General features: G+C 47.7%; 5 protein-coding genes across 5 annotated transcripts; 3 read left to right on the top strand and 2 right to left on the bottom strand.

Annotated features, from left to right (window-relative positions):
• Positions 1-1,567: 1,567 nt before the first annotated feature.
• Positions 1,568-1,906, bottom strand: DFJ58DRAFT_716437 (uncharacterized protein; the record flags this gene model as incomplete). The annotated part of the gene is made up of 1 exon (XM_041384219.1): positions 1,568-1,906. The coding sequence occupies one exon, from the start codon at positions 1,904-1,906 to the stop codon at positions 1,568-1,570; it is 339 nt and encodes a 112-aa protein (XP_041243852.1).
• A 424-nt stretch (positions 1,907-2,330) lies between these two features.
• On the bottom strand, positions 2,331-3,484 carry DFJ58DRAFT_660611 (uncharacterized protein; the record flags this gene model as incomplete). Its single annotated transcript, XM_041382159.1, has 3 exons — positions 2,331-2,645; positions 2,697-2,906; positions 2,963-3,484. The coding sequence occupies 3 exons, from the start codon at positions 3,482-3,484 to the stop codon at positions 2,331-2,333; spliced, it is 1,047 nt and encodes a 348-aa protein (XP_041243851.1).
• Positions 3,485-4,706: 1,222 nt separating this feature from the next.
• Positions 4,707-7,537, top strand: DFJ58DRAFT_728062 (uncharacterized protein; the record flags this gene model as incomplete). Its single annotated transcript, XM_041385547.1, has 8 exons — positions 4,707-5,299; positions 5,387-5,732; positions 5,789-6,105; positions 6,165-6,378; positions 6,429-6,674; positions 6,724-6,792; positions 6,844-7,073; positions 7,270-7,537. The coding sequence occupies 8 exons, from the start codon at positions 4,707-4,709 to the stop codon at positions 7,535-7,537; spliced, it is 2,283 nt and encodes a 760-aa protein (XP_041243850.1).
• Positions 7,538-11,314: 3,777 nt separating this feature from the next.
• Positions 11,315-11,566, top strand: DFJ58DRAFT_660657 (uncharacterized protein; the record flags this gene model as incomplete). Its single annotated transcript, XM_041382164.1, has 1 exon — positions 11,315-11,566. A coding segment is annotated over one exon (252 nt), but the record flags the coding sequence as incomplete, so codon positions are not given.
• Positions 11,567-13,307: 1,741 nt separating this feature from the next.
• Positions 13,308-15,343, top strand: DFJ58DRAFT_841526 (uncharacterized protein; the record flags this gene model as incomplete). The annotated part of the gene is made up of 10 exons (XM_041392718.1): positions 13,308-13,389; positions 13,509-13,532; positions 13,637-13,780; positions 13,852-13,924; positions 14,208-14,575; positions 14,643-14,719; positions 14,770-14,882; positions 15,045-15,084; positions 15,218-15,256; positions 15,314-15,343. 10 exons carry the CDS (start codon positions 13,308-13,310, stop codon positions 15,341-15,343), a joined length of 990 nt encoding a protein of 329 aa, XP_041243848.1.
• Positions 15,344-16,753: the final 1,410 nt, after the last annotated feature.

Genomic DNA, 16,753 nt, shown 5'->3' with positions numbered 1-16,753 from the left:
GAGACCGACTCCTGAAAAGGGGGATAAATACACACCGATGGCAGTCTCGAGCTTGTCGCCAGTAGCAACCCAAATCTTGATACCCGCGACTTTGAGATCAGCAATTGTCTCTGGCACACCATCCTGGAGGCGATCTTCAATGGCAGTGGCACCAAGCAGTCGCAGCTCGCGCTCCATCTCATCACAAACCGCCTCAACCTTGCCTTCACAATCATCCAGGGCAGTAGAGGCTTCATGATAGCGTTCAGACCAGGCCTCATACTCATCATCTGTAGAAACCCTTTAGCCAAGTGGGTGGGAGCACGAGCTAAATCCGACTCACCCTGAATAACCTTGTAAGCCAAAGTCAACGTCCTCAGCCCAGCATTCGCAAAGTCCTCCAGATGCGCCTCAGTCGTTCTTTTCAAATCATCTCCACCAGCCTTGAGCCGCTCAAAGATGACGTTATCTGCTCCTTTCGTAAGCAAAAACAGTCTGCCGTCTTGATCATCCAATTTCTTGACGATGACGCTCATTCACTTCCGTGCGCTTGTGAACTCCAGGATATTAAGCAGCTCATACCACTCGGTCTCCTTCGAGAAAGGTGTTTGCAAAAGCAGTTTCTCCTTCTCACGTCCGCGAAAGATGAACCCAGCATCCGCAGTGGCTTGAACGAGGGCAGCTTCATCAGGTGATTGTGCTTTGTACTCAATGGCACCTGTCGCAGGGTCGACAGCAGTGAGAACGGTATGACAAAGTGCCAGGACGGAGAAAAAGCCGTTAAGCGAGCGTGCTAAAGCACGGTCGACCTTGTTAATGATGACAACGGGTTTGATACGCTCCGTAAGTGCTTGACGAAGCACCGTCTCTGTCTGCACGCAGACACCTTTGATACAGTCGACGACGACGAGAGCACCGTCAGTGACACGGAGAGCAGCTGTGACTTCTGATGAGAAGTCGACATGACCTGGTGGGGTAGTTGAAGCGGGGGACATCCATAGGGATGGTGGTAGACCAATATTGGAGCGCTCGACAGGATGATCATAGATGGAAAAGTCAGTTGCTGGGGGGTCGGGCTAATACATGATTAAATATGAGTTGTGAATGATGAAGGACGGGTTGCTTACACGTGTACGACGAGGGTGAGTGTCTTGCGGTCTATGTGAGGATGAAAACGAAAGGAGACACATATGGAGGGAGGTTGAAAGGCGTCAACGATTGCACTGTGCAGCGGGCTCAGGAACACCGTCATGACCATGGTCAATGCTTGGTTTCCGACTCGACGAATGGCTGGACTTCGTGGATGCCTCGACAGCGAGTTCAGGGTTCTGTGCGCGAGCGAATCGAGATAGGCATCCGTCTGCTGCAGCAAGTGGGTGATGCACGTATCCTTTGCTGTATCGATAAGCTTCATATATGCCTCATCATCATCCGCTTTGAGCACCTTCAAACGCTCCTTCGAAGTTGAGGAGGGCCCGAAGTTCACGAATGTTGTTCTGAAGGGGGGTATAGTGAGGATGAGGCGGTACCTAGGACCTAATTAGCAGCGGACCAATAATTAAATTGAGGACCCACCTATGTCATCCAGTCAGGACGCTATCTCGAAGGCGTGGTGATCAGCATATTTGTTGACATAAAATGAGTCAAAAGTATCAAGAGAATGGTAAAACTTGAGGGTGTGAGGAATATACTCGGAACCGTAGATAGGTATCAGGTGTGCTGCACGGAAGACCGTCTCGATATGAATAACCGCAATATTCTTCGAGCCGTCCTCATGGAAGCTTGGAGCGACCATCCACATACCAGTGTTTTCATCAGGATCATCGCCGATCTTCTCAAACCAGTGTATGAGAGCGCATGGATACACTTCCCAGTTGTGGTTAAATGAAAAGAAACAAATGACTCTCGCAACTTCGAGTCCTCGCATCCCTTCAGCATCTGAACCAGTATTGATGAATATACAATCATTGCGTGGGTACTCGTTCCGCCAGAGTGGACATGCGCGAATGTGTTCGCGTCACATGCCACCAATGCCACTTGGATCACTGGGGGCGTGAAACGTCGCAGCAGCAGAATTGAAGACACGAAGCTTCCCTTCATGGCGAGGTAATCGAGCAGCTGGGATGTCTTCAGGGTTGCGGGCATCATCCGGATTGAGCTGGGAGAACAGAAAGTGACGAATGAGGCGTCGTAGATCTGGAACGGCAACTTCATGTGCCAATGCTGCTACTGTCTGAGCCCATTTTCGTTCTGTGTGATACAGTGGTGAGGATCAAGTTTAAACATTGCAGGAGGTTACTTACGGGGAGTTCTCACAAGTGCTACAGAAGCGAGTACCGTTGGACCATCAACTATTTCGCCGTCGTCAATGTCGATTCCAGGTTGTGGTTCAACCACATTGGCATCTGGTTGCAGTGCAATATCAGGGACGACTCGTTCATTTTCATCTGCCAATGTATATTGTTGTTGCAGGATAGCATGAGTTGTTCCTCATAATCCGCTATGTAGGGTCCTAGACTGTATATAACGCGCCGGAAATGGCCATCTCCACAGCGCACGACCTCATACGTGGTCATAACAGGTTTGAGGCTGGAGAGAATCGCAGACAGAGAGCTGTGAAATAGCTGGCGGTGGAAGATACGAAATACGTCGTCTTTAGCATGCTTCTTGTCAGCTGTAACATAGCTCAGATGAATAATAAAATTTAAAATATGAACATACATACTTTTAGGAATGGCGAGGAAACCGATGATTACGAGGGCATCACGGTGTGCACGCCGTACATTGTTGCGTACGTTACCAATCGAGGCATAGAGGGGGTAGTATTCATTATTGCCGGTGCCCACAGAGACAGTGGTCTTGTCGCTACCGAGAATAATTGGGACTAAGGAAGATCCATGTGTTTCTGGATCTTTCGATATGGTGTCCTTGACGAAATATGAGCGATATCCAAAGCAATACCATAAAGATATGAAAGACGTACTGCCTGTTGCCATGCCCAGTCTCCGGACATGAAATCCTTCCATCGGCATGTGGAGTCCGATGCGTCGTATTCATGAAACGGCACGTAGTCGATCTCATCCTTGTAATCAGGGTTGGCGAGTATGTTGTGTGCCATCGCACGGGGGTCCCTGTACCAGACCTCGAATTCATCATCCATCCATGGCGGGACAACCTCAGGTCGTTCTCCTGAGTATTGGGCCGAGAAACACTGCCAAGGGACATCACCGAGTTGTGTCGCATCTATAACATTGTGTAGATCTTTGTGATCTGCGAATGGAGGGGTGTCATGGTGTCTCGCAAGAGTTGCGGCCATTAAGTCACACAAGAAATCCAAATTTCTTGCAGACATGTGACACTTTTTGAATGCGAACTCTGCTAGCTCGAATTCTATTCTGTTGCGATAGGGACTCCAATCATCAGGAGCCTTCAATGGTGCGGGAGTTGGGGGAGTGCCATGCGGCAGAAATGTTCCATCAGCTGCGCATGGTCGTCCTAAACACATACGAGTCAAAAACAGAGTACTGAAACTTGAAGGAAACGTACCGTTTAACACTGAATGATACGTACGAAAGTAACGCTCGCTCGCATCAGTGAATTCGGCATCAGTGCTATTTAAATCCTCGTGGACTGGACCAGTGAGTATGGGAGATGACGGCTAGGGTGGTTGTGAAAAATCTGGAGGGGGCAGTGAGAAATCTCGAGGGGGCAGTGAGAAATCTCGAGGGAGAGAGGGTGACCGGGATGGCGGGGGAAGTGGTGACTGGGGTGGTGATGGGATGTCCCGAAGGGACGGTCCTGAAGTAGGGTGAATTGAGCGCCTGTGGTGGGTAAGACCTGACTGGCTTCGAAACCAACTGCAAGCATCCTGGAACAGGGCATGGAAGCTGATGCAGGTGGTGAACACGACGGGGAGGCATATGTGCTATGCTGGGATGTTGCTGTTGACAATCGACTCTCGAGTATTTTGAGGACCAAAACACTCAAGGTTTGGGGCGCGGTTGTAATCACCACATTAGCACAGCCAAGGCAAACTTTAATGCTAAAGTGAAGGCTAGATGTGGGATGCGAGCAAACGGTACCGAAAAGGCTTTGGTAAGCGTTGATGTTGAAGCTGGAAAAGCGGTGGTTAACCGCCGTTTCCTTGCACCTGCGAGCAAAAATTAATATACTAGAGGTGCGGGAAGGATCAGCTATCTCCTCACCAGACAGGTTTTAGTAAACGTCGACGCTAAAGCCACAACGGAAAATTGGTGGTAACCTCGGTCTCCTTGCACCCGGGTACCGAAAAGGCTTTGGTAAACGTTGGTCTCCCTGTACTAGTAAACAAAATAAATATATTAACGGTGCGGGAAGTGTCAGCTATCTCCTCACCAGACAGGTTTTGGTCTCCTTGCACCCACAAATGAAAACTAACATGATGACGGTGTGGGAAGTGTTAGTAGACTATCTCGCCGGAAAGGTCTTGGTAAACGTTGATATCTTGCAGCCTGAGGCAAAGAGTTGCATTGATAATATTCTGGAAAGAATATTAGTAAAAATTGAGGTTCCACGGCAACTGCAACAGATCGCACCAATATATTAGTAGGTACGTCAGGGCACAAGTAGGTCATTTGGTCAGAATCAGCCTAGGCTTCAATTTTTGAAAAATTGTGACGGAACTCACCTTGTTGCCAACTACCACTGTCGTCTCTTTCTTCAGCCTTCCGAACCCCCCCATCGATACCATGTCTGAGCCTGCTAGCGCAGTTCCGAAACGCATGATGACTCGTCCTAAAAATGCAACTCAGCATCCAGGACGTATCCTCACTGAGGCCGAAGGCTATACCAAAAGACGTACCAAAGCTCAAAAGTTCGCTGACGACAAGCGTGAAAAAGAGGAAAAGCAGGCAAGTGAAATGGCTGTACAAGAAGGATATAAGCGCGTTGCTGCATTTGAGAAAAAAATGCAGACAGACCAAGCTGCTAAACGTGCTGATGCACCAAAGCCTACTCGTCCCCGCCCACGCCCTGTAAAAAAGGTTGCGAAACCCATGGAGACCTCTAACTCGACTATGGCCGAGGATCAGGCCATTGGCGCTAAAGGCAAGGGTGGTAGGGCTAGAGATAAATCAGCAGCCGGTGCTAATGTCGAACATCCTGAGAGTGATGCAGAGGACGAGGAGCAGGAGGCGCGAGTGCCTGGAGCACGCAAAAAGAAGGGGAAGAGGACGGTGTTACCAGTGAAGACGCCAGTGAGAGACGCAATCGAAGCAGCTGGCCTTATCGATGACTCGGAATCAACAATGCCACGTGACAACGATAAGAAGTCTGGTGATGTGTAAGGAGCTTACTTCTCAACCATAATGCACTATCTGACCGAGACGGCTCTTTTCTTTTTCAATTTAATGCTTCATGGTGATGATAGCTCTACAGCAGGTCCTGCAAAATTCGGTGTTGCTGCTGGGCGTATTTCGCATTGGAGGTTGGAGATCCCTGAAGAGCTTACCTCTGCCGCCGCTGCCTCGAAGCACAGACGACCATCTACGATGCCTTCTGACTTCTCTAGTATGGTTCCCTCCTCTAAACTCACTAGGGGGAGTACTGTTAGTAGCGGTGGTGCCCCACTCACACCCATCAATACTATCACCGGTGCTGGGGCTGATAGCATGGCAGATCATTTTGTGACTCTGTTTGCAGACGATGATTTGGATGAATCAGTCGAGCGCTCTCAGGCCCTTGCCCGTATGTCCAAACCAAAGGGGGCCGCTCAGGTGAGTTCATTTATTTAATTCTTTTCTTGACGTGTCAACATTAACTATGTTACCAGGGCGTCAAGATTTCTTCTATGGTCCCTGATACTTCCATTCAAGCAAACTCAGCCCGTCGCAATACCAACCTGGCCCCCAAACAGCTCAACACACTTGAGCCTGACACTGTCACTGACGATAATGGCGATATGGATGTTGAGGTGGCTCGCCCAGCAGTAGCGTCGCTCGTCAACTACGCATCCGACACTGACATGGAATCTGATCTTGAACCTCCTCCTTCTACGCAGGTGCCCAAAGGATACTATGATGACGACATCCGCCGAGCTGTGGCTCTCAATCGAAAACCAGCATCCTACCCTACGACTCCGTCAACTGAGTGTCAAGCGCAAACTTGCAGACATAGAGGACGACCTGACTGACGATGACGCAATCGAGGACGATGCAATTGAGGACGACTACAATCGAGGATGCCCTACTTGAAGATGCTCCCTTCGAGGACGACATCATGGTCGGTGATGACTTCGGTGATGATCATGCCTCCATGATCGAGGAAGATTTGCTCTCGTCCGAAGTTGAGTTCATTAGTCACATCAAGCCCATTGTCAAGGTCGAATCCAAACCAGTATCTTTGCGGGTCACGTCCACGGTAGTATGCTTTCGTGATTAACATTTAAATTATACTGACTACACATAATGCAGACTAATGTTGGTGTCAAACACAAAGCTCCCGTGACCAAGCGGACAAAGTCTTCCATTGCGCATACTCATAGTCTTTCCAGCATCTCAAGTGCTGGTTCTGGTGCCGCATTGGGTCCTGTAGAAGTGGAGATCCTTCCTCGTTCTGCTTACAGGATCAAAAACCTTCCTGGAGGTCCTCGGGCAGTCACTAGGTGGAGCGCAGTCTTCATTCCAACTCTCATTTCCGCCGTTGGGGACCAAGATGAAGTTTGGGGCCGACTCGAGTCGGAGACGACGCTTTGCAGCTACCATCCAGGACACCTGGAATGCAGTTTACGGTGATATACCTCACACGGTCACACCCGATGGGCCGGTTATGGCTCTAGTAAGTGATTGTTGACGCAATTCGTATCTGATTGTGTTTTGTTTTAAATAGGCTACCCAGCGGCTATCAGAGTGGCGCAACGGCGTTGGCACTACTGCCATCACAGTACTGACGCACTTCATGTCGACGCAGGACGATATCGAGAGTGATGAGGATCGCAAAGATTTTGCGAAAAACTTACGTCTCAAGCTAGGATTTTTGTACGGCAGCATCACGGAGGACGGCAAATACAAACAACCCTTCCAGTCTGAACTCCTCGTTCAGGTTCTGGTACAGCATAGGTGCGCTACTTTGGGCGCTATTGACAGCCACAGGAAGACCTCATACGCGAAGGGAGCTCTGAGTCTTGCCACTGCGGCGGCATGTATATTTGCTCTCTCGTCAAACCACGATTAACTTATTTCTCGTGTTTCAGATGGAACGCGCCCTCAATATTATCGGTGGGGACACGCGCGTCAGTGAACTGAAATTCAACAGTAAAGGGAAGGCCGTCAAGGTCCCCCACAGCTTGAACAAAGTCACGGGCAAGGCCAGTAACGCTCTCAAGGCGTTTTCGGACACCAACTACGGCGAGGCGACCAGAGGCTATATGAAATCCATCAACCAGCTCCGAGAGTCAGTCCTCCAAGACGTCTGGGAGCGCACAAAAGAAATCGCTGTGAAGAGGCGTCACGGTGGTGCGTCCACCATTCTGGATGAGGATTCCGACGATGAGCGCGCAATCATCGTCGACGACGACTGGTAGTACCTTTCTATTATTCACTACTATTATTCAACTGACAATTTGTATTTTGTAGAGTCACTCGTTTTCTGTCGATAGTACCCAGCATCCCGTGGCCTACTACTACTACACCCACATATGGCCATTGTTATCCTTCACCACCAAAGCCTGCTTTCCCTCTGCCCAATTCTTCCTACATCACACCACCCACATCGCCAGACACGCTGTCACCAAGTTATTCAACATCGACGTCTCCAGCATCAACGGCATCTCCTCCAACGCCCCCAGGTGTAGAGGTGCCGCATAGTAAATTGAATCTCTCGCGCTTGTTCCTGCTTGACGTCTATATTTCGCTACTTACTAGTACTTGCATGCTCTTTCCCTCGCTTAATTTACAAAATGCCAGTGTTTTTGTGGTTATTTTTATATTAAAAGTGTGAAATAAGTGAAATAAGCATACAATAAGTGAAATAAGAATCACCAATTTGCGCTACGCAACGGAAAAATAAGTGCTACTGTTAAAAATAATTGCCCAAAAAGCCAGAAAAGACTGGAAAAAGTCACAGTCAAGAGGAAGGACCTGCTTTTTCGACTTAAAATTGCCTTGTGGCAAGTTTACAGCAAGTGGGTGTCACCATTCTTGCGAGGGACTTATCCGCTCCTTTTTGGGAAATTTGCCGGCGGCAAGTCACAAAAAAGGAAGTTAAGCAATGTGTGAATTTACTGATGGCCTGCCAGATGCATCCTGGTTCACGAATGCATAATCCGCAGTTTGCGGAATTCAAGTACTACTAGAATAGTAGGATGACACTAGCCAAAATTTTCGCATAGGTCTGACCAACAAGGACATCGATGAAAGTTGCGCAGCGGAACGTGTAGAATCAACCGCCATACGGTGACCGATTCTTGTTGTATCTCAGTTTAGCATCAAGGACTGGGTTAGTTGCCAGACATTCCTCCGGTATAATTTCAGCTTGCCACTTAGTGCAAGTGTGGGCGGGCGGTTCACGATACAACAAGAAATGGGTTTGTCTACATAATCGTTGTCTTAGGTATACTTCGAAGCACCATGAATTAAATAAATACTACGAAGGATCCTCAACCAGATTTCTCCTCCCTGCAGAACACTCGGCAAATATTTCCCTACACAGTACTGCTAGTTGATACATGTACACGCTCCTGGAAAACAATCGAAGCCATGCTAGTTTCTGCGTCGGAGTCGGTCACGAGTTTTGCGTAAATTTTTCGAACGCTGAGGATGAGGCGTGGTCCCAAGACAAACATCTGCACGCGCAAGAAAATTTGACAAACACCATCGAGTATCAGACTTCCTGTAGAATTTGAATTCTACAAAAATGGTGAGCAGTGACTACATGCAGATGTCAGCGACAGATCGACGCACGAAGAGCTCTGGAGAGACAACACAAAGCTGGAGGCAAGAGACACAAACAAAGCTAGCACGTGCGGAACTTGAGCAAAAAAAGATAGCTACATTCACGTTACAAGCTCACCTTGCAAAATAGAGCACGTGAGATTTGATCAGCACCCTGAAACAGTTCCCGATGGTCGATCCTGTCGATGGTCGGAGCCGTTGCAGGTAACGAAACTGTTTCACAGTAATCCAGACTGAAAGACACAGTACGAGGGCCTCCCAAACAGTGTTGAGCATCCAAATCATTGCCATCAGAAGCTGGAAATTTCCCTCATATTCAAAAGTGCACATATACGTGCCAGAGAGTATCAGCTCCTCTGGTATTTGTCTAATAAGCTATGTTCTTCAGGTCAACAAGTAAAACTTACCCGCCATAATACCCTTGAGTGCTATTGCCGCGATAATTGCGCATGCGATGTTGACAGCCAAGAAGACAATAACAAGGAAGATGAGCATCATCCTAGATCTCTGATACATGGCATATAACCGAGCAATCATAATGACTTGCATCATGTTTCGGTCGAGTCAATATCATCAACGTATTGCAGCTGGGTAACTCACCGCCCAACATAGCAGCCACGATCACATTTGTCACATTTGTTACATAGTTTATGATATTGCCTGAAACACCCAATTAGCGATCAGCCTCGTACTAGGATCAAACGCTCCGACTCACATCTATTGAGTCATTATGTCGAGCCATATTCAATGTTCAGAATCTCACTCACTCCTACATATGAGTGTATTAATTGGATGGCAATGAAAGGGCTACGGAATACTCACTGCATCTGTCTCCGAAATCAATGGCATATATGCTGGTGCCGCTGGTCAGAAGAATCAAACACAGCGCACTTGAGACATACACAAAGCGCCGATACTGATCATGAGAGATGAGGTATTAGCACGGCGCCAATCTGTTGGCTTCCGAAACATACACAGAATATGATATTCCAATATAGCGCATCTAGAACATTTGGAGTCAGCACAACCGCCAATCACGCCATAGTATAACAGGAGATACGAACAACCAAATACAACACAGTCATGAAAGACCAGCGTTGCCTCTGTCGCGAATTCATTGTTTTTCTTCTGATATGGGACTCTGTGACTCACTCAGATCAGTTCAATCTATAACACCATTCTTAGCGAGTTTGCCGCCACGACGATAACATCGACCTACCTCTTGTCCGAGTGATAGTACTGGAAATATCATGAGAACGCCAGCGGTTTTCGAACACTATCCTGCTCACCCCAATCGTATATCACCACGACGCCGGCGGCAACTGTGAGACCGCAAGTCAATGTTAGATCGAGACATCACCAAACTGACGACGAGCCCAACCAATAGCTGAAAACAACATTCGCGCTGATCATTGGCGACCAACTGAGATCATTTGAAGTTATGGTCATGTTGGAGGGATATGTGAGCGAGGGGGAAATGTTGGGGTGTAGAGTAACGATAGCGTTCATGCCAGATATACCACCGTCCAGCGCTTCTATTGCCAAAATCGGTATGGAGATGGATATTTGATCCCCCTTCAAGACCCTTGATTGGGTGAAGTAAGTATTGCGGTGCGAAATCAAGCAAAGGTGGAAACCCTCGATTGAATCAAAGTAAATTTTGAATTACGAACCAGTACTTGTCATACACGCGGAATGTTTGAACGGTGTTTCGTGAAGTCGGCGGCTTGTTTACCGAACGCCACTTTCGAGGTGTTCTTGCAGCACTTGCATCAATGAGTAGTTCCATATGAAATCATGTAGTGATCGATCTAACACAGGTCTAAGCATCATCAACAAGCGTTTGCACTCTCTTTGCCTTGGTAACCGAGCCTGAGGCATAACCGGGCGGCCCACCGATGACTCTTAACAAGTTCTCATTCTGTAGCATTGCACCAGAGAAATCAGACAAAAAACACAAAATGAGCCGAGGCGGAGCAAATATGACTAACCTTACTATCTGTTGCCTTGTACGTCCCAGTCATTAAAGGCTGTGGTAGTGTATCGTGAGCTGTCAGATACATCCTGGTTCACGATCCGTAATTAACAGGGGCATTAGGAAAATGCTGCGCCACTGCTGCGGCGGTATTTTCTAAACTCTAGTAAATATAACTTGCTTGTTGCTGGCGATATAGGCACTGGACTCTGCATGATCAGTGCCTTTCAATCTTCCAACAGCGCTGGAGTAGGGCACCTCCTAGCAAGGGGTCAGCAGGGCAGAGGGTCAGCAGGGCAAGTACTAGAGACCAATAGAGGCCGAGAGCAAGGGCTGGGTTAGCTTAGTCAGCACTTAGGTCTTAGAGAGGCGCAGGTCGTACTAGCTGGAGTTGCCACTCCAGCGTCTGATTGAGAAGTCAACTTAGTCGGGCTCTGCAGGAAACTATCAGTGGAACCTGGATGCTGGTAACCATCAACATGGTTGGGACCCATATACAGGGCTTCCATCCCACTGGAACCATGAGGATCGCAATGAAAGAGATCCCGATTATGAGCTTGAGGTGCTATGCTTTCTGGCTTTCGAAACGGTCTTACTTAATAATCACCTCAGCACGGACCAGATTCTAGTGATAGCGACACTGTCAAGCAGAACACGTCAGGACCTCGGAAGCGAAGAAAGATAACACCAACCGCGTCTTCAGATAATGCCCGCAACTGCGCAGTCACTCGTTCGGAAGAAAGAAAATAACATTAATATTGTATGCGGAGGAATCAGACTACAATCTAATATGAAAAATAGTTTAGCGACAAAGAAGACAGTCGTTGAAACAATATAGGCTAGATGACTTGCACACCGGGAGTACTGATGTGAATCTTGATGATACCGCCTGACCGTGACTTTGTAGCGTGGATATAAACATAATGGATCCCAGGCGCACGCTCGACTCCATGGCTCATTTGGAGGACAAGCACTGCAGGGGAGGTGCCAGGTACCAGTAGTAAGTGTTGTTGATCAGTTTGGGAGGCACTGCGGAAGTGGTCGCAGCAGTGGCGCACGATGCACTGTTGGATATATGGCGTCATCCACAAGTTAACAATGAAAGAGAAATCGCACATGGGATAAAGGACCTGCACGATCAACGGCAACAGGCAGGAAGCTCGATACCCGATCGTACAGGCTCGTGTCGATGGCGATTGTATTTCAGTGATCTTTTGAGGTTTCTTTACTTGAACTGGTAAAGGTTGTGAGTTACTGAGTGAGATCCGTCAAATGGACAACAAATTCGTTTTCGGATTTTTCATCATGCTCAGCAATTTCATAGGCAGGAGACGAAAATCGCACCGCTACTAGTTTGACCGGTTCGTATGGCCAAGCCAAAGTCCGACGAGAAACATCTATTCATAGCGCTACGCGTTGTTTGCAGTCTTCCCTAGTCTCCTCTAGACAGCCTTTTATAGACGAAGGAAGAGTCTCAGTCGTTCCAGTATCCCCCTTCTAGAATGCATGTCGGCGAATCGAAAAAGGATTGCTGATTCAATGTGGGAATCGAGGACACGGAATTTATGCACCTGGTGGGTACATTGCCAGAAAGATGGTCGAGGTAGGTCGTAGAGGTGTTGATTCTCCCCTACATAGTTAGACCTATCAACTCGAGCGGAAGGAAGATAGTTGAACTGACTAAACTTCTTTCGTATACTACGGGACCGGTAACCCCCGGGCCCCGAGTACTACTGTCTTGCAAGTTGCAACTGAAATTTTGCTGAAATCTTTCATCAAACTTCCGTTCAAGCTTTTGAGTCGTGTCGCCGAGAATTCACTCGAGGTGCGAATCAGTAAAGATACTAAAGATCCTCCGTTTCCCTGAGTTGGACTTCGTACGCCACGTGGAAGATACTCCAAAGTTGAATACCCCCCTACAACCTGCTTCTTATTCAACCTGGATGTTGCTGCGACCCACCTCCATAAAAGACCCGCCCTCGACATAGTCGCTCTCCATTTCATTCTCACCCGAATTCACTGAGCACTCGTTCCACAAATCGTCTCTTTTCCCTGTTGATCATCTCCATTGTGCACAGATACATAACGCTACCCGTCCACGTTCACATCTTCTAATTCATCCCCACCCTCCATCTTCTAGTTGTTTCTAAACACGATTATCATCCCTCACCACCAAATCCAGAATCAAACCGCCGCTCTCTAATCCTGGCCACCGGTCTCTACCATCATCGCAATACTAGTACTTCTTACCGACCATGCAGTAGATTCAAATCTGTTCATATGCACCATGTAAGTATTACATATGTACCTTTTGCCAGCACACTGGCATAACTCTAGTTCATAACTCAATTTCACTCGTAGATGCGCATTTCTGAACGGACTTGTAATACGACTTCTTGCGATAAACGCCCGTACATAAAATACCCATGCTGATCTGCGCGCTCCAATGGGGGAGCCTGCATCCGGCGCACGCATTGGAGACGGCTTTTTTAGAATTTTTTGCTAACTGTAAGTGATTTGTGTCTTGCTCCACTACTCTGAGTTAATGCCATACTCTAGGAACTGTACATTGACGATACGGCCTGCGAGCACCGCTCATGCGCCTGCATGTGGCACCGTCTTCGAAGTTCTAGCCGGCTCTGACCTCGTAAGTACGTACTTACATACTCTCGGACCCTCAATACTTTCTTCGACTTATCTCGTACCTGCTCCCTTCCATGACCATCGGACGAACCGCCGTTTGTGTTACATATAGCACCGCCGTACGCGTTTATCATTCACGTGTACCCGAGTCCTGGCGTTCCTCCTTCCCTTGTCTTCGCACTCGCTCGAGTATTGATCTGCATCAAGTCTTACTGCAGCCCACCAATGGATCAAACCATGTATTTCGACGTTCAAGGTAGGCATTTGAATTCTCATTTACGATATGTACTGATGCTCTGCGACCTACATACTTTTCCATCCATACAGTTAGCCCAGATAGAAAATCAAACATCGAGTTACCGCTGCACGGTCATCTATGGGTTTCCACATTGTTCCCATTGTTAACCATTCGCTTGAGTCTGGTTCAGATCGCGGGTAGCACATGTTTTCCATGGAAAGCTGGTTGCCATCTGGACTTACACGAATCACTTTCACTCTCACTTCTCCTCTTTCCTTCGTTGTGCTCAGACAGATGATCGTTTGAGCGAGATTCCTTTAACGTGATATCATTGAGGTATCAGCTGTCTGAGCTCAGACACGCTATCCCTACTTCTACCTTCCAGTCCTCTTGCTCTCCGTCTGTTTGTTCAAGATGACTGATAGCACCATGAACTGCGACATAGTCATGGTACTGTCAGCCTTCTGGGCTTTTCCAATCACTGCCGCTTCTTCTTCCTTCCTTTCTTCAATCTAGGCAAGCTTCCTTGCTACATGGGATTTTTCCTCTATCAGCTGTCTGAGCTCAGATACGCTCAAGCTTTACTAGTCCCTCCCCTCGCTCTTTGTTCGTTCTTCAAGATAGGGGACAGCATCGTGAAGCTGCAAGCTGTTCGGCAAATGGTATCAGTCACCAGGACATTTACGAATCATAATCTCTTTGTGCGAATGTGGTCGCCGTACAATCACGTGGGATTCCTGCTCTATCAGCTGTCTGGGCTCAGATACGTTACTCCGAGGTCGCCCCGATCGATGCCAATGTTAATGGGTGTATGTATGTCACAATCTCGTTCGACGATTGACGCTGATGGATGTGCTAGTTTGCTATGGGCTTCAAATAGATCACAAGTACAGACCCGACGCACGATTCTACGATCACTGTAGCTTCATTCTTTGCACTCAGACAGATGATAATAAGGTGAGTCTGTTTCGCACGGATTTCTCTTGTTATCAGCTGTCTGCTATTAGGCATACTACTCTCAAACATGGGCCAGCAGACAATCACTCGAGAGGATGCATAGACTTTCGGGTGATCATCTGCTGATCCCGGAGCGACTTGGATCGAAAGAATTGGTGGACATGTATGTCAGCGTCTCATTCGGCGCTCTCCTCTGACGATCATGCTTGGTTCAACAGATCATTGCAAGGACCCTAATACAAATCCGACGCACGATTTGCAGTCGTATGGTAGGCTCTTGACCGGTCTGACTTACGCTACTATGGATGCTTGGTTACGAGTCTAGTCACATGGGTGAAACGCTACCGCAGTGCGACTCTGATCAAGTACGTATGTCAGAATACTGTAATCGGTGCCTTGCTGATACTTTGTCAGGTGCGCTTGGCGCCTTCTGACTTGAGCCCCAATTTTCACTTCTTACTTTGCTTTTCTACTCCTTGCTCAGCGCGCCTTATCTAGATGCCATACATATTCGTAATAGAGGTGCACGCTCGAGCCGTAAGTCTCTTTATTCAAAATGTGATACTCAAGATCGTTGAATTGTGCTTGCCATAGATTATTGTTGCCGACGACATGACCATCTGACAGTGATCAGCGCTCAGCGATGGATTAGTTCGTGCTAGTAATGCCCGCAACAAAAGCTAACACGCCCGATCGCAATAATCCTTACCAATAGCTGCCTAGGAAATCGACATCCTGCTTCCAAATCCGAGCAATATCTCATTATAGTGCGCACTGTTGCGGTATTCCCCATCTAGATTCCATGCCAGCATATCAGAAAAGATTGCATAGTGTATGCAAATTACGGCTCTCATGAAATTTAGGTGACTGTATTTCAGTTTTACAGTCGCCCAGATTTCAGGATGAGCTCGTCGATTGAATGTGGGAACCTAGTTCACGAACACTGAGGGCAGAACATCGCTGGCGTGTCTCTTCGGTGTTCTACTCTGACGGTCTTGCTAGCAGAATGGAATTCAACAGTCCATTTCAAAGGCCCTTACACAAGCCTGACGGACGCTTTGCAGCCGCATAGGTGACACACTACTCTGATCAGGGTATGTTATAATCTCGGAATACCGTAGTCGACACTCACTTAAATAGTCATGTTGGACGTTTTCCAGAGGTCACCACTACCAGGTCGTCGTTCTGAGCCAGGCAGTGTTTTGCCTGCATAAACTCAATGTCTCTGCCATCTCAATAGGTGGTCGTCGGGCATTTTAAAAGGTAAAATATGCAGTCGGTAAGGATGAAAATCGCCTAGGATATCGGCATTCTGCTTCCAGCCTTTGTCATCACTCTTTCCCCCCAGATGGACGATGGTGCCATCCCGTTTAGTGGTTGGTCTTTGTTGGCTGTGATTCCTGTCTTGACCTGCCTTTCCATGCAGTCTAGGAACTCATTAATCTGCATCTAGACTCGTTCCTAACCTAAAGGATGCTCAGCTCCAATTACCTAAACTGAAGCTAACACGCCCAATTGCAATAATCCTTACTAATACCAATAGGTATCCCGTACCTCTCTATCACCTCGCCGAAGCGCTGACTTGATGCCAGAACAAGAAAATGTACTGCTCTCGATATCCGCGAAGTCGCCCAACATGTATTTACGAACGTAGAGTGAACTTCACAGTCAAACACCGCACTGTGTAAGCATATTTCCTTGAATGTGAGCAGGATTAATGTTGTCGACAAACTGCAGCTTGACCCTCTCGCCACTAGCATGCGAGTAAGTACATACGACTCCTTCGGCTTCAAGATTTTGAGCAAATGTTATTGTCTAATCATTTTTCTTACTGGTTTGTTTGTTGTTCACCATAAAGCCTCCATTTGTTCTAATGATACTTGAAAAGTAGTAGCTTTGAGTTGGATCCAGTGTGCTTGCTAGTTTCCCTCTATTAGCCCTCGTCATCCCAATGTGAATGCTGATGGTAATGCAGCACTGGATCCACTTGAGCTCAATGAAGGTGAAGCAGCCTGGTCAACAAGCCAAAATTCC

Source organism: Suillus subalutaceus (genome assembly GCF_016647625.1).
Source record: "Suillus subalutaceus strain FC151 chromosome Unknown DFJ58scaffold_54, whole genome shotgun sequence".
Lineage (NCBI taxonomy): Eukaryota > Fungi > Basidiomycota > Agaricomycetes > Boletales > Suillaceae > Suillus > Suillus subalutaceus.
This window is presented reverse-complemented; position numbering and strand designations above follow the sequence as displayed.